The sequence below is a fragment of the Myotis myotis genome, unplaced genomic scaffold (assembly GCF_014108235.1).
Source record: "Myotis myotis isolate mMyoMyo1 unplaced genomic scaffold, mMyoMyo1.p scaffold_m19_p_41, whole genome shotgun sequence".
Lineage (NCBI taxonomy): Eukaryota > Metazoa > Chordata > Mammalia > Chiroptera > Vespertilionidae > Myotis > Myotis myotis.
In genome coordinates this window covers 1,212,959-1,237,388 of record NW_023416348.1, presented here as the reverse complement: position 1 = coordinate 1,237,388, position 24,430 = coordinate 1,212,959, and the positions used below count along the sequence as shown (strand labels likewise).

Sequence of the window (24,430 nt, the reverse complement as noted above, 5' to 3'; positions counted from 1 at the left end):
GGCAGGCCTCCCTGCTCGCTGCAGCCCGAGGGGAGGGGAGGGGAGGGGAGGGGCGGGTCATGCTCCTCAGGTTTCAGGACAAACGCCACTGTGGACGGAAGGGCCACGTGCTGACCTGACAGCTCCGGGGAGGCCTGCGGGAGGCCTCGCACACTCAGACCTAAAGTCACCGCAAAGGAGGGTCTGAAATTAAACTTTAACTAAAGCTGTGATGGTGGGCCGTTACGTCCTGGGCCGGTATCTTCCCTGACAAGGTCAGCCTTTACCTTAACGGAGCCTGTCTGTCTTTTTGCCTCTATGATAACACACCCTGGAAATGTCTGGGTACTTGGTAACTTCCCTTCCCCCCCACCCTCGGGGCACCACCTACTGTGCTGGGCGCCAGGACAGACACCACAGGTTCCTTCATCATCATGTTAATTGTCCCTGCACCCACCTAAGCACGTGTCCATCACTTCACTTCTTATCCAATCCCAGGGGTCCCCCCCACCCCCCGCTTTGCTTGCTCCCGCCTCTCTAGTCTGTCACCAATGGATTCCATGTCACCCACCCACGTCCCTTCCTTTGACTGCAAATGTACAGAAATAGAGGAGAGACGGCCGTTCTCCGGAGCATCATCTCAGTCCGTTGACGCCCTGCTTCCCGGCAACTGGCCACGGTTTGGCTCAAATAAACTCACAAACACTCTCTGCAGGTTTGAGTGTTTGTACGTGAGCACTGCCCACCGGCTCGCACACACCTGCAGACTCCGCACTGGTCTCCCCTCCGCACCCGGTCTCAGCCCAGAGCCCCGCCACGGCTCTCGGAGTCGGGGCGCAGCTGTGCACCTCAGGCCAAGCGGGTCCCCAGCAGCTGGCAGCCGCAGTCCACTCCCGCTGGGCCGTGTCCTCGCCGGGCCGTCCACTGCGGGGACCCACGGAGAGACCGGAGCCATGAGATTCTCTCCGACCACGCGGGTCCCCCGGGAAGCAGCTCGGCAAACGGACAGCCGTGACGCAGAACGCGCCAGAGAGAGGCGCCGGGACCATGTTCTCGGAGCAAGGGGACCGCCGGCCTGTGCCGCTGAGCCCCCTTTCCTGCTCCCTCCCCAGGACGGGCTGGGAGCCCGGTGTGCGGACCCAGTGTGGCTGTGGGCCTGGGGGGCGGGGGGGGGGGGCAGCCCAGGCTCCGGGAAGGGGAGGAGATTACAGTGAGAGAAGGTTCCGGGGCACAGGGGGCTCTGGTTTCCACCCTGCAGATCTGGGGAGTCCACGCGAGATGGGGGGGCCGATGGAGTCGCAGACGTGGGATCTGGGGGCCCCAGCGTCGAGGAGTCATGACGTCACTCGAGGGAGGGAGGTGGTCCCGGGGAGAGCGTGCAGGGAGCGGGCCACCCAAGGGGCAGAGCAAGGACCCCCGGGGCCAAGGACCTCCAGAGAGAGGAGGGGGGAGGGCCCCTGATTCCAGGAGCGGCCTGTGGCCCTCACCTGTACCCTAGGGGGCAGCCCCGCCACCTTGTGGGGGAGGGGAGACTGGGTGCCGCCCCGCCAGGCTGTGGGCCCTCCGCAAGGCCAGCGCCCTCCAGCCCCGGCTTCACACCCCACACACCAGCGCCCGCAGCCCTGCCTGCCGCCGCCTGGGGAGCCGCCGCCTCTGGGCTCAGAGCATGGGGCCCTCCTCACCGGCCCACCACGCAGGAGGCTGTCCCAGCCCTGGCTCTGGGGGAGACCCTGGGGTTAGGCAGGAGGGGGAGCGCAGGCCTAGGCCAGACTGGGGCCCGGGGTTTCCTGGAGGGGAGGGGGCAGGGGCAGAGCTCTCCCCCTCCCACCCCACGCTGGTCCGGAGAAACCACAGGCCAGTTGGAGTGCCCAGGGCATCACAGATCCCAGCCCTCTGCACCTGACCCTCCAGCTCCTTCTCTCAGCCGCCCTGGCCCACCCCCCTCCTCGTCTCAAGCCCCTGGCCCAGCCCCTCCCTCACCCCAGCCCCTCCCTGACCTCAGGACCCAGCATCCTGGTGGGTGTCAGTGGCCCAGCGTCAGACGCTAAGCAGCTCTGGGGACAAAGCGCCCAGGAATCATGTGTGTGTGAGTGCATGTGTGTGCATGTGAGTAAATATGTGCATGTGTGAGTGCATGTGAATGCCTTATGGTATGGGCATGTGTGAATGTGTGTACATGTATGTGTGTATTTGTGAGTGCATGTGTGGTGCATGCATAGGGTGGCGTGGGGGCACCTGTGAGTGGTGATGGGCAGGCGGGTGGCGTGGGGACACGTGTGAGTGGTGATGGGCAGGCGGGTGGCGTGGGGACACGTGTGAGAGGTGATGGGCAGGCGGGTGGCGTGGGGACACGTGTGAGAGGCGGGTGGGCAGGCGGGTGGCGTGGGGTCACGTGTGAGTGGTGATGGGCAGGCGGGTGGCGTGGGGACACGTGTGAGTGGTGATGGGCAGGCGGGTGGCGTGGGGACACGTGTGAGAGGCGGGTGGGCAGGCGGGTGGCGTGGGGACACGTGTGAGAGGCGGGTGGGCAGGCGGGTGGCATGGGGACACGTGTGAGTGGTGATGGGCAGGCGGGTGGCGTGGGGACACGTGTGGGAGGCGGGCAGCGGGCTGTAGATCACCCTCCTGTCCCAGGTCCTCGCTGAGGCCCGTCCTGCCTCGTAAAGATGCCAGCCCCGCCGCACGGGCGGCCACAAATCAGGGCGGCTCTGGTTCAGAGCGGCCCCTCAGCCGGGAGATGGGCTCCCGGACGCGGAGGCTGAAGAAATACGGCGCCATCTGCGCGGCTGGGGAAGCAGGAGTGATTTTCCAGCCCGAGGCCGTGGCCCACGTCTGGGCGGCGCAGACACGGCAGGCGCCCCCTCGATGGGAGGGAGGTCCAGGCACAGGCGGGGCCCGCAGAGCAGCGGCCGGTCCCCCCCACACCCCAGCCGCGTGCGGCTCAGAGCGAGGGAGGGGAGGGGGCTCCTAAGGCAGGGGGAGCCCAGCTATTAGCCTGTACCCCGTTTTCCCAAGTGACTGGAAAGCGGGAGCCAGCAGGGGAGGAGCAGGCCGGGGGCGGGGCGGGGGGAGGTGCTGGCACTGAAGGCAGCGTGTCCTAACCGACCAGAGTGCGAGGGGTGACCGCAGGAGGGCGGGCGTGGTGACCTCAGCGCGGAGGGAGCCGCCCTGTGCTCGGCCGTCCCAGTCCCCGTCCCCCCCGCCCCCCACGCAGCCCCGGCTGGGCCGCCCGCCAGGCACCCTGGCATCACTGTGCCCTCAGCACTAGGCCACAGCCCTGCCCACGGGCCAGCGGTCAGCGGCTGCACCAGCCCTCACCCGCCACGAGCTCTGCGACCACGGAGGGGACCGCTCAGCCTCGGCAGCCCCGTGATCACCCGGCTTCCTGGTCTCCCGGCTGCTCATGGGCCTGGGCTGCCTCCGGCTCCAGCTCAGGGGGGCCCGGGGCCCAGGCCCCTGCTCCCGCCGCCTGCACTGCACCGAGACCGGCTCCCGGGCGCTCAGGTGCCCGTGGGGGCGGGGAGGCCGGGGAGGCCAGGCCCATGGGCAGCACGTGCCCTGACGATGATGGGTGCCCACTCCAGATGGGGCCACCCTGGGAGGCCCAGGGCTCCACGCCCGACGAGGACCCTAAAATGGCTCTGACCGCCTGGCTGGTGGGCCACAGGGTCCTGGGTTCGATTCCAGTCAAGGGCATGACCTCAGTTGCAGATTTGATCCCGGCCCTGGTCAGGCGTGTGCCGGGGCAACCAATCACGTGTCTCTCTCACATCGCTGTCTCTCCCCTCCTTCCCTTCCACTCTCTAAAAATCAATGGGACAATAGCCTCTGGTGAGGATTAACAAAAAATAAAAAAATAAAAGATAAAATAAAAAAGGGCTCTGAAAAGGGTGGGGGTGGGTGGTGGGTGCCAGTGACATTCTGCTTGTCTCTGTGGGGGCATTTCAGAAGGGGAAGGAGGGGGGGAGGAGGGGAGGGAGGAGGGGGAGGGGGCAGAGGGGGAGGGGGAAGGGCAGAGGGGGAGGGAGGAGGGGGAGGGGAGGGAGGAGGAAGGGGATGGGGAGGAAGGAGGGGGAGGGGAGGGGGCAGAGGGGGAGGGGGAAGGGCAGAGGGGGAGGAGGAGGGAGGGGAGGGAGGAGGGGAGGGATGGGGAGGAAGGAGGGGGAGGGGGAAGGGCAGAGGGGGAGGGAGGAGGGGGAGGGGAGGGGGCAGAGGGGAGGGGAAAGGGCAGAGGGGGAGGGAGGAGGGGGAGGGGAGGGGGCTGAGTGGGGAGGGGGAAGGCCAGAGGGGGAGGGGGAAGACGGTCCGAGCTCCCTGGGACGGGCTCAGAGCCGCCTGTTGGAGGCTGAGGAGGGCATTTGTGGTTCTCACCTGGAAGGGGTGCTGGGGGCCTCTGCTCCTCCCCTGCCCAGAGGACCTTCCCTGGACCTCAGATGACCCTGGATGCAGGCGGGACACCCATAGCCTGTCCTGTGTGCTGGGAAGTCGTCCCCGGCCTGGGCCTCAGTGTCCAGGGGAAGGGGTACGAGGACGTGCCCGGCCGCCCCGTCCTGGGCTCTGGGTGGGCAGGGCCCTCTGGGCTCCGGGCTGCCGCCCCCCCGCCCCCCGCTGCCCCTCGCAGGCCTGACCCACAGGAAGCGGCTCCTTGGCAGCCCGGGGAACCCTCCCGCCTCCCGCCTCCCGGCTTCCTGTGTGGAAACGGCCGGGATCCGCCTGGTGAACAGTGTCGGGAGGGGGTCGCCCGTCCAGCTTCCTGTTTGCTGGGAGCCCAGCCCGGCCCGGGGCCCAGGCACCCAGGGGGGCAGGGCCGGCGGCTGCTGTCCCCGGAGGTGGAGCCGGGCCCTGAGCCGGCAGTGAGCACAGGCCGTGCACCCCCAGGTGGCAGGGGGGGCAGACCCAGCCCTCAGCCCTGGACCCACAGCACAGACCGGAGGACGAGGCCCTGGCCTCCGGCCCTGCCTCCAGCCTCAGGGCGGCCGGGTGTCCGAGGGGAGGGCAGGCAGGTGGGCGCGGGCGCTGGCCCCTCACCTCCGCCCCCCAGGCCCCGCCCACACCTGCAGGGCCCAGCCAGTGGGAGCCCAGGGAGGTGCTGCTGAGACCTCACCCCGTTTCCCAGGGGGGCGCCGTCAGGAGAGGGCAAGGCCCCATCTGGCTTCCCCGGGGCCAGCGCCGGGGACAGTGCCCGGGACAGGTGCCCGGAGGAGCAGGGACTGGGGCCTCGGCAGTGTGCCCGGGCTCGGGGGCAGCAGGCATCTCCCAGGCTCACCCGTCTGTGTCCCCGCCCCCACTCACTGCTGCCACCACCCCACCCCCACCACGGACCACACCACACGGATGCCACCCTCTCCGCAGCCATCACTGTGGTCACTTTCGCCGCCTGATGGCAGTGACCACAGAGGAGGCTGCGGCTGCTCCCCTGGGCCCCCCGCCTGGATGAGGCCCAGGGAGGAGGCGCCAGGACGCGGGGACAGGTGGGCCCCGGGGCCCAGGCCGTGGGTCAGCTCAGCCTGCAGGACAGGGGCTCCGGCCCTGCCTCCACGGGCCCCAGCCCAGCCTGACCCCACCTGGCCTGCCTCCCCACGGCCTCCGGATGCCAGCCTGGTGGGCGGGTGCCGAGCAGGCCTGGACTCGCGGGGTGAGTCAGGCAGGCATGGAGCCCAGGGAGCCGGCCGACTGAGAGACGGCATCTGTGCCAGTTCATGCCCTGGTCCCGCACGGCCCAGGCAGGGCCCAGCCTCCTCCCACCGGCTCCCAGGCCGCCGCCCCCGCCCACCCCATCCCTGCACCGTCTGGTCCTGGCCGCCCCCGTCCACCGGAGCCTGTGAGCTCGGACTCCGTCCCTCCAGGGAGAAGGGACTCCAGTGCCCGCTAGGGCTGCTTCCCCAGATGGTCCCCAGCAGGAGGCCTGCGGACGCAGCAGGCAGCAGGGGCGGCCTGGCCTTGGCAGCCGCTGGGCCTCCCCGCTCCCATCCATAAAATGGGCGTCCTGGTTCCCAGCCCGTAATGACAGGGCCGACCGAGGGCTTTGATGTCCCAGATGAAAGCAGCCTGGGCTTGGGGCCCAGGAAAGGGGTTCCCTCCAGAAGCAGGCGCCGCCCTCCCGGCTCCCCAGGCTGTGGGAAGTGGGCCCCACCAGCCGGCCCCAAAGCTCAGCCAGGTCCGCTCCAGTGAGGCCCCAGCCAGGACCCCAGGGCGGTGCTGGGAGGGGGATCCACCTGAGGGCCCCTCCGTGTGCATGTGCCTGGGAGAAGCAGGCCCTGGGCTCATCCAATGATTGACAGAGGGGAGGGGAGGGGAGGAGAGGGGAGGGGAGGGGAGGGGAGGGGAGGGGAGGGGAGGAGAGGGGAGGGGAGGGGAGGAGAGGGGAGGGGAGGGGAGGGGAGGAGAGGGGAGGGGAGGGGAGGGGAGGGGAGGGGAGGGGAGGGGGGGGGGGGGGGGGGGGGGGGGGGGGGGGGGGGGAGAGGGGAGGGGAGGGGAGGGACAGGGTTGCTCTCTGCAAAGGAAGGGACCGCCCAGCAAGACCCACACGCGTCCCCACCCCTCACAGCCCAGGGTCACGGCTCCTGCGCGCCTCCCTTAGACATCAGGTCCCCAAAGGATCCATCTCCCATCACACCCACCGGCCCCCCAACCCCCTAAATCCAGTGACAGGGGAGCCGGGTGGGCAGCATGTGGCTGGGAACCCCCATGTGGCCTCGGAACAGAGAGGGAGGGAGACGGGGGGCGAGGGGGGTGGGGCGGGGAGGGAGAGGGGAGTCCGGCCCGGTGCCTCCAGGCTGATGTGACCCAGTCCCACAGGCTGGGCCCGGGCCAGCGGCAGCCCAGTGAGGAGGCGGCCTGGGCAGGGGCTGGGCACAGCCGGCTCCGGGGCTGACCCACAGGGGCCAGTGGCCACGTGAGGACCAGGCCGGCTTTAGGCCGAAAGGAGGGTCCGGGCAGGCACCCGGCAAACTGAAGGGGCCCTGTGTCTACACAGAACAGGGGCTGTGGGTCTTGGGCCGCTTCCGGCCCAGCTGGACCCTCTGCGATGAGAGGCCTCCCTCCCTCCCCCCCTCCCCCCTCCCCCCTCCCTCTTTTCTCCCCTCAGCAGCCACCAGGCCACCCAGGGGCCCACCCTGCACCCACGTGGGGGAGCAGCAATGACTCAGACCCCGTCCCACCCTGGGTGCCCCCTGGGGTGGGAGACAGGCTAGACCACACAGGGGGGATGCCCCAGTGGAGGGGCCGGGGCAGCAGGGCCACCAAGGAGGGCCCCCCACTCACTGCCTGGAGGGTGAGGCCCAAATACAGGGCTGCACAGAGCCCAGGGCTGGGGGGGGGGGGGGGCAGCTAAGGTGCCTGGAGCCCGAGGCCAGGACCCAGCAGGTGGGCAGCACCAAGGTGGCCTGGGCCTCAGAGCAGCCTGAGGCTGAGGTGTGTGTGTGGGGGGTGGGGGGGCTCGTGTGGCTGGGACAGCTGAGCTCCAGGCCCCCAGGCCCTAGGAGGCCCCAATACCAGGGGAGGGGCGCCGGGGACAGTGACCCCAAAGGGTCCAGGGGCCCTGTGTCTACACAGAACAGGGGCGCAGTCCTCCAGGATGAGCCCCAACCCCAGGCCCCAGCGGGGGCGGCTGAGCGGGCTGGGTTCCTGCGGCTCCTGGGCCCGGGCCCTGGCATGTCCTCAGGGTGCCTGCTGCCTCTCCTGGAGGGGCCAGGGGCGAAGCGGGGAGACCAGGGGCCTCCAGGGGCACACCCCCACCCCTGCCTCGGTTTACCCAGCTAACAGACCCCCGGGGGCCAGGAGCCAGGAGCCAGGAGCAGGAAACAGCTTCCCCACAGCCCAGCCCGTCCCCTGCCTCAGCCTCGCGGCACCGGCGTGGCTGGGGAAGGAGACGGGCAGCGGGGGCAGCTGCGGGCTGGTCCAGCGCGGGCGCCGCAGGGCTCAAGGGCCGAGTCCCCCGCTTCCCAAAGCCCCTGGACCCCCGGACGCCTCCCTCCCCGACCCCAGGCCCCTCGGAGGGCTGAGCGCTCCGTGACTCAGGAGCCGCGGGAACAATCGATGCGTCTTTTATTCACAAATAGAAGCCACGGAAAGTGAAATCTACACATTTGTACAAAGGGGTGGGCGCCCCCCCGAAAAGCACACCGCGGTCAGAAAACAGCCCACCGTGGCGGGGACGCCCTCGCCCCCCCCTCCCCCCGTGCTGCCCGGAGGCCCCAGAGAGCCCCCCCGAGGGCACCTTCCATAGAAAACCGTAAAAACATAGACCCTTTGTCTGCAAACCCCACGGCAAATACCGCATTTATCACAAAATGATACAAAACACGGGCCTGACAGAACCGCTGCAAACCCCACCCCGTCTCCTGTGTGGGTTCTCTGCTGTGGTTTTGGTAAGAATTCCTGCCGTGGAAGAAGGTGCCGCGTGCCGTGGGCTCGGCCCTGGGCACTGCCTCCGGGTCCTGGGACAGAGCAGGTCCCGGGCGGGAGGAGCCTGCGGGCAGAGGCAGCAGGAAAGAGACGGGCTGACTCCTGATGGGACCGGGGGGGGGGGGGGGGGGGGGGGGGGCAGCCTGCAGCCACGTGAACCTGCTGCAAAGGAGACAAGACCCCCCCAAACACAGCCGACCCTACGGCCACCCCACGGCCAGGGGCCCGGCACAGCGGCTGCTGGTGTCTGGAGTCCTTAGCACCAAACGTCAAGGAAGAGAAGTCCAATTCCAGTTAAAGGCACTTGCGTTGCTGTCTGGGTGGCAACAGTCCCCTCGTCACGTGCACTCAGCCCTCCATCCACGCCTCGCCCTCGTGTTCCATCAACTCCCAGCCCCCGTCCTGCACGGGGCCCCAGCATCCACGTCCCCCCAGCCCCCCCACATCCTCCATCCACCCCACATCCCGCCTCAGTCCTGCACGTCCCGCCCCGAGTCACGGTCTCCGGCCTCAGACGTCCACCTCCTGCGGCCCCGGGGTGGCGGCCGGGGTGGCGACGCTAATGTCGAAGCAGGTGACCATCATGACGTGGGCCTTGCACAGGTTCACGTACTGCTCCAGCGCGGCTGTGGCGCGCTCCAGGGCCGCCAGGTACTCGACCGACTCGGGCTCCAGCGCCGGGTCCACCTCAACTGGGAGGGACAGCAGGCAGCTGGTCAGGCCGGGCGTCTGGCGCTCCCAGAGGGGGGCCGGGGGCGCATGGCGGGCAAGGGAACTGGGGCAGGGGGGGGTCAGAGGCCTGCAACCTCTGCCTCGGGGGGGGGGGGGGGAGGGTCTCACTGCGCCAGCCAGCGGCGGGGGGGGGGGGGGGGGCGGGGGGCGGGTGGCCAGGGGTGTGGAGAACAGGACTCTCACTGCGCCAGCCAGTGCAGGGGGGGTGCAGGGGGGTGGAGAACAGGACTCACACTGCGCCAGCCAGCGGCCAGGCTCCACCATCAGCCGGCCCTGAGTCTCTGCCAGCTCCATGCAAAGGCGCCGGTGCTTGGCCTGTACATCCCGCAGCTTCTGCTGCCTGCGCTCGGCCAGCCGCAGCTGCGCACTGGCGCACACCAGGCCCTGGGCGGGGTCGGGTCTCAGGCAGGAAGGACTCCCAGGGCCCCTGGCACCCCAGCCCCGCCCATGAGCCTCCCTCCCCCTCCAGGCCTGGGTGGGCACAGTGGGCCTCGAAGGTGGGCAGGGGCGGGCCCGGGCCCTCCGGTGGGGCTGGCACCAGGCGGTGCTGCCAAGCAGCCCGCCAGGGCCCATCTGGAACTGGCCCAGGATGGGTGGGCACAGGGGGGGAACCCCCACCCGGCGCGACTCCAGGGAACAGCAGGGGAGGCCGAAGGACCCCTCCAGCACCCCCCTGCCCACAGCGGGCATCGGGCCACCACGGGCTCAGGGCGGCTTCCTACCTTCCCCGTGTCCTGGGAGGGCTGTGGACAAGAGGGGAAGGTGAGGTCAGAGGTCTGCCGGCCACGCCCCCCGCCCCCTGCCACGCCCCACCGCTGACCTCCACGGCCTCGCGAGGGGGCGGCCGGTGCCGCTGCAGGCGCTCCACGTCGTCGATCTCATACACCTTGATCTCGAAGGGCTCCTTCAGCGAGGTGCCCAGGGGCGGGGGCAGGTCCACCCACTGCCCGGGGAGGCTGGGCTTGCGGCCCAGGGCCACGGCGTCAGGCAGTGGGGCGGGGATCAGCCGTCTGCGCTGCAGGCCTGGAACAGAGAGGGCGTGGGTGAGCCCCTGGCTGGGTCCCGTCTGGGAGAGCACAGGCCCAGACCAGGCCTGCCCGCCACGGCTGCCCGCGGGGCAGATGCGGCCTCAGCCCCGGCTGCTAACGAGCACCCTGATTGGCCGCACCGCGTCCGAGCTCACTGCCTCACAGACCCCCAAGCCAGGCCCCCGTCTCCCCACCGCTGTCCCACCCAGCTCGGCCTCAGAGCATGCGGCCCCTCCCGCACATCAGCCAATGGCTGGGCCCCCACCACCACAGTGTGAGGAACGGGCCCTCCCCTCCAGGTCCCCAGAGACAGAGGGTCCAAGGGATGGAGGCAGGGCTTCCAGGCAGCTGGGCCCCGGCCCCAAACCCAGGTCCTCTCCCATCAGGGTGACCCGTGCAGCCACCCTCTGGGGCAGAGGCGGGCACACCGGGCGTGTCTATAAACTGCAGAGGCTGTGCCAGGCGGGCAGGCAGCACCCACCTGTGGCCCTCTTCTTGGGGGACTTGAGGCTGCGGGCGCGGGAGCCCGGGGAGGCGGCCCCGCTGTCGCTCATGGAGTCGGGCGCGGAGGAGGCGCTGCCCGTGGCCTCGCTGTCGCGCATCATGCTCTCGTAGCCGCTGCTGCCCCCGCTGTGGTAGAACAGCGCCGTGCGGCCCATGGCGGGCGGCAGCTCCCCGCTCAGCACGCTGCTGTTGTCGCTGCCGTGGCCGCTGCTGTAGCGCTGGGGCCGCCGCGGGGCCGTCACCTTGCTGTAGGGCGAGGGCAGCGTGGGGCCCGCGGGCGGCCGCTCCTCGCCCACGTTCACGCCGCTGTCGTTGCCGCTGTCCGAGTCGGCCGAGCCCCAGGAGGGGCCGCCTCGGCCGGGGCCGCCGCTGGCCGCCAGCTCGTTCACGCGGCTGTGGGCGGCCCGGAGCGCCTGCTTGGTGCCCATGATGGTGCCCCGGCTGGCCTTGGCCCCAGTGCCCGGGGGGGCCCGGGGAGCCGCCCTAGGTCCTGCCACAGGGCTGCCGGGACTCCTGCCCGCCACGGGGGCCAGCAGCTTCGCCGACGCTCCCAGAGCCCTTGACCCGCCGGCAGCCAGGCTGCGGCCCTTGCTGCCTCCAGCTGGGGACTTGGGGAGCCCCACGCCCTTGACCGGGCTGCCCCTACAGGCAGGAGCGGGCCCGGGCGGGGCACTGGTGGGGGGCACACCCAACCTGGGCACGGCCCGAGCGGGCCTCCCGGCGGCCTCCCGGGCCTTGCCGCCGCCGTGGGCCAGCCCCTCGCTCCGCTCCAGGGACCCGTGGGTGGGGGAGCGGCATGCGGCCTCCGCCTTGCCCGCCCGGACCTTCAGGCTGGACGCGGCCCTGGAGACGGAGTGGTCGGCCCGGCCGCTGGGCCTGGCCTCTTCCTCCCCCCGGCAGAAGGCGGCAGCCCCGGGCCTGGTCAGGGCCCCGGCCGGGGGAGGGGCGGGCGCCGGGCCGGCCTTGTGCTCCAGGCTGGACTTGCGCACGGGCGGGGCCGGGGGGGCGGAGCCGCCGGGCCTGGGGACCAGGGTCCCCTTGGGGGCCACGCTCTTCTTGCTGCTGGGGGCGGCCTTTGCGCTGCCCAGACCAGCTGCTGCCTCGGCCGGGACCTCCCCACAGGGCGTGGCGGGCGTGCTCACGCCCAGGGTGGTGGCCCCCCTCCGCAGCGGCGGGATCTGAGCCACGGCCTGGGGCCTGGGGGCCCCCCTGGCTGCCACCTCACAGCCATCCACCACCCTCCGGGAACAAGACATCACAGCAGCCGGGCTGGGCATCCTGCCGGTGGCCCCCTGAAGCGGGCCACACTCATGCCCCCGGAGCAGCCAGGGGTCCTCGAACAGGCCTCCGGGGCCCGGCGGGCTCAGAGCCAGGCGCGGGCAGCCCGCGTGGCTGGCGGCGGAGGTAGCTCTGGGTGTCCGGGGAAGGCTGGAGTGGATGGTCTGCGCCGGGGCTGCCCCGTGTGGGGACCCGGCCCAGGGTTCCCTGCCCGGCCGGACCGAGGCTGCGGCAGCCACGGGGCCAGGACCGTCCGGGCTGCCGCACTCTGAGGACCCCAAGTTGCCGTCCTCCGGGGGGCTGTCCGGGATCGGGGGGCCCAGAGGGCCGGGCCCTGCTGAGTCGGGGCTGAAAGGGTCCGGGCTGGCCCGCGAGGGCGGCTGCGGGGTGGGGCCGCGGCTGGGGGTGCAGGCGCTGAGCTCGCTGAGCCGGGAGCTGCTGGAGGAGCCAGCGGCCTGCGCGGTGTAGGCGTCAAACTCGTCGTTGATGCTGCTGATGATGCTCACGGGCCTCGAACCCGAGGCCAGGGCCTGGAGGGAGCAGTCGCTGCTGAGGCTGGCGAGGCTGGCGGGGCGCCCGCCCAGGGCCAGCTCCTCCACCACCGTGAACACCAGCTCGTCCTCGCCGTTCAGCTCCAGGGGCTGCTGCAGCGTCACCGTGGTGGTCAGCAGGCCCCGCGTGCACGGGCGCGGGTGGCCCCCCTGTCCGCTCATGCCCACCGGGGGTGTCCGGACCACGTCGTCCGCGGGCTGGTCGGGGGCTCGGCCAGCGTCCAGCTTCCCAGGTGGCGGAGGAGCCGGGCTGGGCAGTGGCCTCCTGCCTCCGCCGCCTGTGACCTTGCCTGGCCCCAGCAGCTCAGGCCTGGAGCTGCCGCCCTCCCGCAGGTCCCTGGTGGCCTGGGAGGGCTCCGGGGCGCCCCGGTGGGGATCTGGGCCAGGGCTGCTGTGAGGCGTGCTGGCGGCCAGCGGGGTGCCCACGGCCATCCTGGGGGCCGCGGCCTCGGGCAGCGACGGCTTCCTGCCCCCCTGGGCTGGGCCGGGGGGCCCCTCGCTGCCGTCGATGCACTCCAGCCGCTCCTGCAGCTCCGCGAAGGTGCTGCAGCGGAAGTGGTCGGCATCCCGCGGGCCCCCGGACGGCCAGCGGCGGCTCAGCGCCGGAATGATGGGCACGAAGTCGGGCGGGCCCTCATTGTCCGTGAGCTCGCGGTCCGACAACGCCGCCCCGCCGGGTCCCACGTAGATGACCGTGTCGCAAGACTGCTCACTGCTGGACGAGTAGTCGGGGTCGCCGGGCGAGCTGGGGGCCAGGCGGCCAGGGTCCTGGGCCCCGGAGCGGGGGTGGAAGGGAGGCAGGGTCGGGGGGCGGCGGGCACGGCCTTCCTCACAGGAGCTGTCCCCCCCGGAGGAGCTGGACGCATACTGGGGGCAGAGCAGGCCGGTGTGAGCCGGTCCCCACACGGCTCCTCCTGCCCCCACACACCCCAGCTGCACACACCCTCTCATGAAGGGCGTCAGCAGCCTCCCGCCGGGTCCCACCGAGCGTGGGGGACCGACACCTCTGACACAAGCCCAGCCCAACCCTCAGCAGCGTCCAAGGAACGGCCAGAACCGAACCAGGGAGGCGAGAACAGCGCCCACAGCCCCTGCCCAACACTTCGGAGCCGGGACCCAGACCCAGGTCCCTCTGGCCCATCTCTGCCCTTTCACCAGGGAGCGCCCCAGCCACCCACCCACCCTGGCCAGGCAGCCGGAAGGCCTGTCTCCTCTGGCCCTGGCAGGTGGGCGCAGCCCCGTGCCCCCAGGACCCACGGGGAGTCTCAGGTCCCCAGGGTATGGGACAGAGGCCCTGGCAGGACAGGGACCCAGGTCCTCGGGTGGGAGGGGCAGGCAGAGAGGGAACCGACCTTGACCTTCTTCCTGCGCAGGCGGTGAATGCGGGCGGCCAGCTGCGCGGTGCTGAGCGTCTCGGCGTGGCGGGCTGGGGCGGCGGAGACGTGGGCGATCATGGTGGCGTGGCAGCCGGGGGCCAGGGCCTCCCGCAGCAGCATAGTGAGCCGGTGCTCCCTGGGCCGAGGGTCAGGGTGAGAGGCCGGCCAGGCGCAGGGCGCGGGGCTGCAGCGGGGGAGGCGGGCCCCTCACCCGACCAGGGCCCCTCACCCGACCAGGGCCCCTCACCCGACCAGGGCCCTGCCTGCATCGCCAGGGGTGGGTCTGCCACCCGCCTCTGTCCCCGGGGTGCTGGGGACCCCTCCAGGCCTGGGCTAGTGAGGCCCCTCAGGTGGCAGAGCCACAGAGCTAAAGCGCTCAGGCCGGACGCAGGGACCTGCCCGGCCCGCATCTGCTCCCCCAGCACCAGCACCGAGGCCTCCGCTCACCTGTAGGGCACATGCTTGGCTCCGCTGACCAGGGCCAGGATGACGCTGCCCAAGGCCGACAGGGACAGACTCGGGGGGCCACCAGGGGCCTCCCCGCTCCGGCTGGGCGCCCCCTCGCAGCTGCCCAGGTCAATGAGGTGCAGGCGGCTGCGGCCCCCGGACACTGAAACCACAGGGCGGGTGGGTGAGGCGCGGCCACGACGGCGACCCAGCGCCCGACCCCAGCCCGCAGCGTTCGCAGTGGGCACCTACTTCCGCCCTTGCCGCACTTCTCCACGCGGTACTGGTAGACGTGCAGCGTGAAGAGCATGTGGGAGCCCCGGGCGTCCTGGGGGCAGCTGGCGCTGCGGGCCGCCAGGGCCGCGTCCAGGTAGAAGGCCGCCTTCTCGGCCGTGGGCGCCCGCAGCTCGCTCTGGTTCTGCAGCTGCGCCGGGGAGGACATGGTGCCTCAGTGGCTCTAGGCCAGGACACGGCCCCCGCCCGCCTCCCGGGCCACCCGCCCCTGCTCCCCGCACGACGACGGCGGAGGTGGTGGCCTACCTGCGCCCCACAGACGGGGTCCTCCCGCAGGTATACGCCCGGGGACTGTGCATCCTGGAGGCTGCCCGAGGCCACCTCGGCCAGCAGGTCCCGCAGGCCCTGGTCGCGGCCGCACACCTCCACGGCCGAGACGCGGACGGAGAAGCGGGTGCCCGTCCGCTCCTTGCGCTCATCGATGAGCCGGAAGAGCCAGGAGATGGCGCAGGGCGCGACGCCCAGGCTCTGGGGCGAGCTGTCCCTCCCGATCATGGTGTAGGACTTGCCTGAGGGCCACGCCGACGGGTCAGGGCCCCTCACGCTCAGCTGGAGGGCCCTCGGAGCCCCGCTGACCCGGCGGCTGCCTCGCTGGCCCTGCCCGGGCCTCTCAGGGGCTCTCACTGAGACCCAGGGGCCGCCCTACCCGCTCCCAGGCCCCGTCTTCCATGCCCAACCCGCCATCCCGTGTGCCCACCCCCTGCCCTCTCCCCTCCAGAAACAGGGCCCAGAGACCGCAGGGTGGGAGACGGGGGGCACTCACCAAGGCCCGTGTGGCCGAAGGAAAAAATGCAGCCGTCAGCCCCACTGACCACCGACTGGAGCACGTCGGCCACGGTGCCCGCGCAGACCTCGGCCTGGGGGAGGAACAGTCGGCGGGCCCCGAGTCACAGGACCCGTCACCCGCCTCCCTCCACGTCCGAGTGTCACAGGGCGGCCAGGCCGGCGCACACAGACCCAGGACAGAGCTCTGTGCACAGAGACCACACAGACAGGACACGGATGCACACGCAGCCTGAACTGGCCGGACACACGGCTGCCAGGCACGCAGGGGTCGCAGTGCCATGGGGAACCCAGCCGGGACCCAGACCACGGCACATCCAGGGCCAGACACGCGGGTCCAAGAGCCCCCGGGGCGGGGGGTGCTTCCCTGGGAAACAGCCCGGAGCCGGGCCGGCAGCCGGTGGAGACCCGAGAGGCCGGGCGGCAGGAGGCAGGGAACCGCCCGGGCTCGCCCTGCGCCCACCGGCCCCGGCCCGGCCCCCAGGCTCACCTGCTCCGAGTCCTGGGGGAAGACGGCGTCGAAGGCGAACATCTTCGGGACCGTGGTGGTGGCCGCGCGCCGGGGGCCTGTGCTGCCTGGGGGCCCGGCGGCCGGGTCGTAGAGGGTCACCTGCTTCCTCCGCGGGTCCACCTTCAGGAAGGCCGTAGACTCGGCCGCGCGCTGGGCCCCCTGGGCGGGCCAGACCCTCAGCATGACCTTCACCTGGGGAGGCAGGTGGGCCGGCCTCTGAGCACCACCCTCCCTCCCAGTGCCGTTCATTACGGGGCGGGGGGGTGTGGGGGGCAGAGCCAGGGAGGTCGGGACAGCAGGCCCAGCCGTGGCTGGGACCCCCGCAGGAACGCAGGCCCGCGCCCCTGCTCCAGGCCAGAACCCGGGAGGTCAGCGGGGCAGGCAGAGCGCGGGGCGGAGCACGTGGGCACTGGACAGGACGGGGCCACGGGACAGCGGGAGGACAGGGGGGCCGGGGCGGCAAGGCCAGGACAGGGGGCTGGCTCTGGACACCCAGTGACTGTGCCTGCCCTCGATGGGGGTTCAGTGCAGAACAGGGGACCCCAGAGGCTCAGAACGTTTGCGAGCAAGTCAACCCCACACACACCCGCACAGCTCGGCCAGCTTCCTGCATGGGGCTGCCACATGGCGACCCCCCAACCCAGCCCCCCTAGGCTAGAGCTCAGAGAGGTCAGCTGGGGTCACAGTCTGAGCGTGGTCTCCTAAAACCCCAACCATATCTGAGGGCAGAAGGAGGAAGAGGCCAACAGAGGGGGCGGCAACCCCACAAAAGAAAGATGTTGGCCCACAGCCCTCCCAGCAGGGCCCATCTCCGTGCTTCCCCCCCACATGGGAGGAGGCGGCAGCCAGGCCCCCCTGGGCCCCTCCAACTCCTGAAGTGGAGACCAGCTCGGGAACTAAGCGCAGTGGGTGGAGGGACCCCCTGGACTGGGGCCGGGACCCAAGGCAGAGGCGCTCAGCCCGAGGCACAGCTCACTCCCGGCTAAGAAGGGAACGCACCCCCCCAGCGCCCCCAGATGTCTCAGTGCAGCCTTTCTCCCCTGGGGCCCCTCCTCCCTCCTGGCCGAGCGCAGAGGCCACAGAGCCGGAGGAGGCGGAGGAGGCGGTGGAGTTGTGGCAAGATGCCCGGGCGGCTCTGGACACCCCGGGCGCAGGCGGGGTCCTGGCTGCCGTGAGCCAGAGGACAGGCGGGAGGGAGAGAACACGGTGGCCCCGCCCGAGAAGAGAACCCTGAGGCCTGGGAGGGGGGCGGCCAGAACAGGCCGTGCAGGGAGGGAGGGGCACAGCAGGGTGGTCCAGCACAGCCAGCAGGCGGCCAGGCGGCCTCTGCCAGTTTCCAAAAAACACAAAACACAGATGCAGAACCGTGTGCCCGGCAGGAGACAGCGTTCTGGAGGCTGGCCCAGCCCGCAGGCACGGAGGCTGGTGGCGGAGGCCTGGGAACCGAGATGCCCACCTGCCGAAGCCACCCCCACAGGGCGCCCGTGTTCAGCCTGCGCCCCCCAAGGTCCCGCTGGGGGAGCCCCTCTGAACAGGCCCTGCTTTCTGGGGAGGCCCCTCGGTCCCGCCCCGCGGGCTCCACCACAGCGAAAACCGAATCACCAGACTCATCCCGGAGCCGCTATTTTTCAGGGACTTCATTGTAAGTGATACATCACGCCCGCAAAGTACGTTTCCCGTGGGCAGTGCGTGCGGGCACCAAGGCCCCCCCACCCCCCAGCGTGGGGCACGGCGTGCACAGCCGCCCAGGAAGGAGCGTGCCCGTCCTCGGGGACACGCGGGGCACTTTTCTGCGGCTCTTCCACCGGCTCCTCCACCGGCTCCATTAGCCCAAATCGATTCTTTACTCCCCGGCCACCGAACACAACTATTTCATTTCCGAACGCCGCGGCCGAGAGGCCGCCGTGTGCCCTGCCCAGTCGTTTGGGGCCGTTTTGTTCAGCGTGAGCCCAGGCTGCGAGCAGAAGGCTCAGACAGTACAAAGCCTCGATCGCTGTGGCTAGAAACACGTATTCTGCATAAGAAAGGGGCTTCCTCTCCTAAGGGGTGGCCCAGCGCAAGGGGGAGGGGCGCGCCCACGTGACGGCGAGGCGATGAATTGCCGTCAGTGGCACATTAACGTCAGGATCCAGCCTAACCCAACTTCTTCCTGCGACAATATCAAATGCCTTCAGGAGGCACTTCTGAAGGTGACGCTGGTGCAGATGACAGGCAGTGACAGGCAGGGAGGGGCCCTGGGTGGGCGGTGACGGGACTGACTGCAGGGGCGGGGGGGGGGGGGCGCGGGGGGGAGTCACCCACAGAGAAGGGAGGACCCTGCCCAGGAGGAGGGGTGCCTGCCGGTGAGAAATCTCCAGTCGCCCACCTGAGACCCAGCCGTCCCCACCCACCCGCCTGCACACAGGACCCAGATGCTGCAGAGAGGCCAAGCGACCAGGCCAAGGCCAAAGCCTAGCCCGGGGCGTTGTAGCTTCTCCCCAGAGCCAGCTTGCTCTGTCCAGCTGCAGCCTCCCCCTGGCCCAGGGGGGCTCAGGGCCCCGTCCACAGCTCCCGGCGGCACCGATGCCACGCCTCCACGGGCACAAGGGGCCCAGCTCACTGAATGGGCATGAGCCTGAGTGTGCGCACGGATCCCGCACACACGGGGTCCTGATTGGGGCGGCGCCGTGACCCGAAACCCCGGGGGCCCAGGGCTCAGAGCCAGGGGGGCCGGCCCTTCTCCCCTGTGGGCCTCAGTTTTCCCGTCTGAACGGAAGCACGTTCCCCCTTTACCTGACGGGAGAGCCCCCAGCCCCAACAGAGGCGAGGCAAAGGGGCTCCTGGGGCCAGACCCCAGCCCTGGTCCCAGGACGCCCTGGCTGTCCGGCCCACGCTGAGACCAGCACGCAGCCCTGGGGCCCCGCGCCCGTTTCCCGGACCCCTCCCCGTCTCCCAGGCCCCAGGCCACCACCTGGAGCCCACAAGGCTGGCCTGGGCCTCAGTCTTCCCGTTTGTACCCCAACCTGGGGAAGGAGGCAGAAGCCCTGCCAGGGGTCACCCCAGGTCCAGGCCAGGCCTACCTTTCCGGCACTGCTGGGGTGGTCCTTGGCCTTGGAGGCGGCCCTGAGCAGGCAGGGGGGCACGGGGGGCGGCCACAGCTGCAGGACCCCGCTGAAGTCCGTCGGGTAGGTGGAGGCGCCTCGGGCGGCGGGGGCCGGCGGCGGGTGGGGCTTCTTGCGCTTGGCCAGGCTGAGCTTCTGGGCGGCCCTGGGAGGGGGACAGGCAGCGGGCGGGGCGCTCAGAGCCGTCCCAGCACCGGGCCCTAAATGCCGCTGCCCGCCCCAACCTCATTTCTCCCAGTGAAGCAGGGGCCCTGGGCTGGGCTGCCGTCGGGGGCCTGGCTAGGCCCCTCCCCGACCCGCCCGGCGGCCTCAGACCTGCCCCACGGCTGCTGGGGGAGCAGGACCCGCCAGCCACTCGCAGGCCCAGGACCTGGCATGCTGACTTGGTCTCTCCCTGCCTCAGTTTCCCCATCTCTAGGGTGTGGGGCCCTGACGAGCCAGTGCACCCTCACACAGGGGGAGCCCCCACGCAGGGCTGGAGGGAGGAGAGCTGCTCTCAGGGCGGAGACCCACCGCCCCAGCCCCGGCCCCGGGCACTCCCTCTGCTGCCAGGCGCCCGGCCGCCTCCCACGTGGAGACCTGCATGGCGCTGGCGCGGCTCCTCTCGGCACAGGGCTTGTCTCTAAGAGGCCCCAGGGACACTTTCCTCCTCGTGAGGTGTCATCTCGGGAAATAAAAGTGAGCTATGGTGCTGGGGCCTCAACCGCAGGGGCGGTGCCACTGGGGCCGGGGCGGGGGTACCGATGCACCCCACGGGCTCAGCAGGGGCCCAGACCACGCAGGGCGCCCTTGGCCACGGCAGATATCAACCGACTCCCGCCCAAGCCTCCTGCACGGAAGAGCCCCCTCGAGCCCCCCGCCCCCCTCAAGCCTCCCCGTCCCCCTCGAGCCTCCCCGCCCCCCTCGAGCCTCCCCACCCTCCTCAAGCCTCCCCGTCCCCCTCGACCCCCCCCCATCCCCCCCTGCTGGACGACCACACGCAGATCAAGGGCAGAAGGGAGGCCACGAGCCTGACCTGAGCACAGGTGAGGTGGGCAGGGGGACAGGCGCTCTGAGAACACTGGGCAGGTGACATGGGGGTGGGGGTGGGAGCCAGTAGGGTGGGACCAAGGAGACCTGGCCTGGGCCGGGGGAGTCTGGTCATCATCCCAGAACCTCCGCTCAGGGGCTCCCATGCCCCACCCAGTGCCCAGCCCGGCTTCCTGTCCAGGACCCCAACCACCATGGGTTTCACTGCAGCTTCCCGCCAACCCACCTGGGGGGTACGGGGGAGGGGGGGAGGAAGGACATCACCCCCAGCAGGCAGCCCCCCCCACCTGGCACTGCCCTGGGGGCACAGGGAGGATGGGGCAGCTGTGGGAGGGAGGCGGGGCCTGGCCTGACTGTAAAGCCCACGGAGCCCGTGGACTCCTCTCCCATCTGTGCCCAGCAGTGGCGCCCACCCTGGGACCTGGGGGAGGCAGCACCAGGGCCGCCCGCACCAGCCTGAGCTGAAAGGCTCGGCTCGGCTCCCAGGTTGGCGTGACAGGTCAGCAATTAGCCAGGGGGTGTGCCCTCAACCCTAAGCTGGCTCCCTGCACCCCCAGGAACAACAGGGACCCCGAGGCTGCGGGGGCAGAGCATCCTGACCCACACCCCCAAGCCTCTGGGGACGAGGAGGCCGGGGGGATGCCTGGCCAGTAGGGGAGGTGCCTGGGAGGCCAGGGGACTGGAGCCTCCAGTCTACAGAGGCCAGGACCAAGGGCCGGGCTGGCCGTGCGGGGCCCTAAGGCTCCGACCCTCTGTAACCCCCTGGGAGCCAGGAGCTGAGCACAGGCCTCCGCCCAGGCCCCCCGGCCCAGCCATGCAGCGCAGGGAGGTTCCTTTCCCCCGGACACGCCCAGGCCCCACCTGTGCAGACACAGGGCCGGTCCTCTGAGGTCCTGCCAGCCTGGAATGTTACTGGCCGGCGTCTCCGCCCACGGGGTGACCTAACTCAGGGTGCCTCTCCCCTGCCCCACGTCCACTGGGCCTGCAGGGCTGAGGGCGGGGAGCTGCACCCGGCCTGCCTGGCCCAGTCCGCTCCCTCAGCTCCGTCACCACAGGAGTCAGCGGTGCATCACTGCGCTCACAAGGCCGGGGGCACTCTCTCCTTCGCTGAAAGCCAGGCCCCGGTGAACTGGGACTGGGGGCGAGTGCACCCAGCTGGCCCCGCCTGCTGGGCTCTGAGGGCCTCTGTGGGACCAGCCTGCTCTGCCCTCAAGGGCCCCAGCGTTTTGGGGACACAGACCTGGTTTCTGAGCATTGGGGGTGGGGGTGGGGTGGAGACGGGACCATGAACGCCCACTGCCCAGGTGGGGGGGCGGGGGCCCAAAGTGGGACCCGCAGGCGTGAGGAATGCTGGGAGGAGAGACGTGCGGGGGGCGGACGGCAGTCTGAGGGGTCAGCCCGTAGGGAAGATAAAAGAGCAGGACCTGCCCTAACTGGTGTGGCTCAGTGGATAGAGCGTCGGCCTGCAGACTCAAAGGTCCCAGGTTCGATTCCGGTCAAGGGCATGTACCTGGGTTGTGGGCACATCCCCAGTAGGGAGTGTGCAGGAGGCAGCTGATCGATGTCTCTCTCTCATCGATGTTTCTAACTCTCTGTCCCTCTCCCTTCCTCTCTGTAAAAAATCAATAAAATATATTTTTAATAAAAAAAAAAAAAAAAAAAGAGCAGGACCTTCACCTACAACAGAGCCTGCTCGTGCCTAGGATGCCGCCTCCAGGAAGCCCGCCCTGAAGCCCAGGCGACGGCTGGAACCTCCTGCCCTGAACTCCAGTTACATGGCTGCGCCCACCCCCACCCCAGGCAGCGGCTCTGAGGAAGCCAGGCCCAGGACGCAGGGGCAGCGCGGGACGCGGCCGTGCGTGATGAGGGTTCCTGGACCGTCCGCCGGCCCCTCACTGCCAGCCCTGGTCATCGACGCAGGGAAACAGAGACACATTTTGCCTTTTTACAGAGAAAAATTGCCTCTTCCCCACAGGAAGGTAACAACAACAGGCAGGCAGCTGGATGGGGAGGCCCTGGATCGCCCAGGAGACACGGGGGCCTGCCCAGACGGGTGTGGGTCAGCTACGGGCAAGCCGCGGCTTCCTAACGGGCGGTCACCAGGCTGCTGGACCGGCCACGCCCCACACACCCATCTGCGTCCACCCGGGGAGCTGCCACCCGCAGGCCCTGAGGACCCAGGATCTGCCAAGGGGTTCCGGAGCCCTGACGCCGGGACCGGGTCCAGCATCCTGACCCTGGCCCTGGCCCGGCCGGCATTCCCCAGGTCCCCAGAGGCTGCGAGGCGTCCTCAGCCCCGCCTCCTGCTCTGCGTGCCCACCAGCAGGCAGATACCGGAGGCGCTGCACTGAGGCTGCCCTGGGCACCCTCCCCCACCCCTGCTGAGCCTCTAGCTTCAGGGAGCTGACCCCCCAGAAAGGCCCCGAAGGGCGGACAGGTGGAGAGGCCGCTAATTGAGGCCTCTGGGAGGAGGGAGGCCGGAAGAACAGGACGTCACAGGCTGCGTGGGGGATGCAGGAAGGGGAGTCAAGGTCACCAGCGCCTCCGGAGAAGATGTGATTGTGCTGCCGGCCCGAGGCCCAGCCTGCGCAGACGCCGGTGGGGGCTGGTGCTGAGCTCTGGCCCAGCTGTGGCCGCTGAGCCCCGTGGCCAACCTGGACCCAGCTCATGGGTGCACGGTGGCAGGCCTCACTCCCGGGCTCCGAGGCACCCACAAAACATCCCCACCTCGACCTCCCAGCACGAAGGTGAGCAGCACAGAGGGTCCTGAGGGGGCCCTGGGGGGTGCTCGGGGGCCAGCGAGAACCCCAGCTCCTGACCCGCACACCACCTGCCTCCCCTTGGCAAACACCAGGCTCCTACTCAACCCTCAAAGCCCCCCTCGCGGTGCCCAGCCCTGTGGACAGCACTTGCTTCAGTTCCATGCTGCCCTAAGGCCGCCTCCACAGGCACCCACACTGGCCAGAAACTTACAGGGGCCGGAGCCAGCTCTGCCCCCCAGGCCCCGGGAGAACAGAGCATAGCTCAGCGGGCACCCAGGGCCCGGCGGGGTCCGGCAGCTCCACGTCTCCTGGGACTCTACATAAGCCCCTTCCCTCTCTGAGCGGCAGCCCCCACAAGACGAAGGAGGGCGTTCACCTGCGGGGCACCCATTTCTCCCAACAGCAAAGGCCGCTGCCGCCCCAAAGAGCAGCAGGTCTCAGGCCCCAGTCAGGCAGGAGCTGGGGGCCCTGTCCCCGGCCGGGACACCACCCCCTTCCGGACCTTAACCCTTCAGACGCCGCTGGGACTCGGGCGTGCAACAGGCTGGAAGTAATGGCAGCGGGCAGCGCCCTCCCCACGGACCCCGAAAACCTGCCTTCCGTCCCTGACGATGCGCCTGTTTCTATGGTAACTCCCAAGGTCAGCGGCAGCCTCGCGAGGCTCCAGACAAAGGCGCGTGTGGCTCCGAGGGGCCAGAGGCCTCTAATGAGCCAGGGCAGCCCCAGGACTCGGGACCTCGGCCGATCCACTGCTCACCAGAGGGTCTCACGGCGGCTCCTGGCCACCTCGCCCGATGGGGCGGCTCCCCCGCCAGGGCAGGCGCGCTGGGAGGGACATTCTCAGCTGCCGGCCTGTGCCCGCAGCCCCGGGTCCCGGCCCCAATCTCAGCCTTTATTTGGGGCAGCAGGCCCTGCGCCCCAAAACACCCTCATCACACACCCCACCCACCACCCCCAATCAGGCCATGCAGCCCCCTGGACCCCCAGTAAGGCACCTGGCCCCACCACCAGGCGTGACTCATGGCCAAGCTCAGCGCGTGGGGCTGCTCCTGGGGCAGGGGCCCCCGCTGGGCTCCTCACCACCACCCACCCCGCGATCCGCAGGACGACAGCTGGCCCCACTGCCTCCCACCCCCAAACCTGGGCTCACGCAGCGCCTCCCGCCAGGCAGGCCTCCCCAGCTGGCCTCCCAGGACACAGCCAGGCATCCTGGGCTCCAGGGACGCCCACACACCAGGGCCCGCGCCTCGGACGCGGACCCCCTGGCTCCTGGCTGTGGGCCTGGAACGCACCCCGTGGCAGCCCTCTCCGGGACCCTCCCTGTTCACCCCAACCTCTTGCCCGTCGCCCATAAAGGCTCCGTCGGGCCCTGTTCCACCCCCACCCCGACCCCCGCTGCTATCCAAGCCGCCCTGAGCCAGGCTGGGCCCCACGCGACGTACCTGACAAAGAAGGAGGCCGCCGCGGATGGGCCTGCAGAGCCCGCAGCCGGGGTGCCCGGGGCCGGGGAGACCAGGGCTGTGGTGCAGGCCCCCCCGCGGCCCCACATCCTTGACACGCCATCGGGGCCCCCGGAGGGAGGGCCATCTCGGACCGTGTCTGCCACTGCCACTGCGGCCACCGCCGCCTCCGCCTGCAGGAGAGAGAAC

General features: G+C 70.5%; 1 protein-coding gene across 3 annotated transcripts in view; it reads right to left on the bottom strand.

Moving 5' to 3' along the window:
• Positions 1–8,008: 8,008 nt before the first annotated feature.
• The window catches only part of KIF26A (kinesin family member 26A), a 33,504-nt gene continuing 17,082 nt past the window's right edge, over positions 8,009–24,430 (bottom strand). For 2 of the 3 annotated variants that reach the window (XM_036306437.1, XM_036306435.1), the window contains exons 4-15: positions 24,224–24,414; positions 15,869–16,081; positions 15,359–15,452; positions 14,842–15,104; positions 14,554–14,725; positions 14,302–14,464; positions 13,831–13,990; positions 10,627–13,345; positions 9,938–10,140; positions 9,840–9,860; positions 9,351–9,501; positions 8,009–9,077 (exon numbers count right to left, since the gene is read on the bottom strand). In XM_036306437.1, coding sequence (XP_036162330.1) covers positions 8,896–9,077; positions 9,351–9,501; positions 9,840–9,860; positions 9,938–10,140; positions 10,627–13,345; positions 13,831–13,990; positions 14,302–14,464; positions 14,554–14,725; positions 14,842–15,104; positions 15,359–15,452; positions 15,869–16,081; positions 24,224–24,414 — 4,532 coding nt within the window. In that variant the 3' untranslated portion in view covers positions 8,009–8,895. Of the gene's footprint in view, positions 9,078–9,350; positions 9,502–9,839; positions 9,861–9,937; positions 10,141–10,626; positions 13,346–13,830; positions 13,991–14,301; positions 14,465–14,553; positions 14,726–14,841; positions 15,105–15,358; positions 15,453–15,868; positions 16,082–18,948; positions 19,136–24,223; positions 24,415–24,430 lie in introns of all 3 variants that reach the window. The other variant, XM_036306434.1, reaches the window with a different exon arrangement.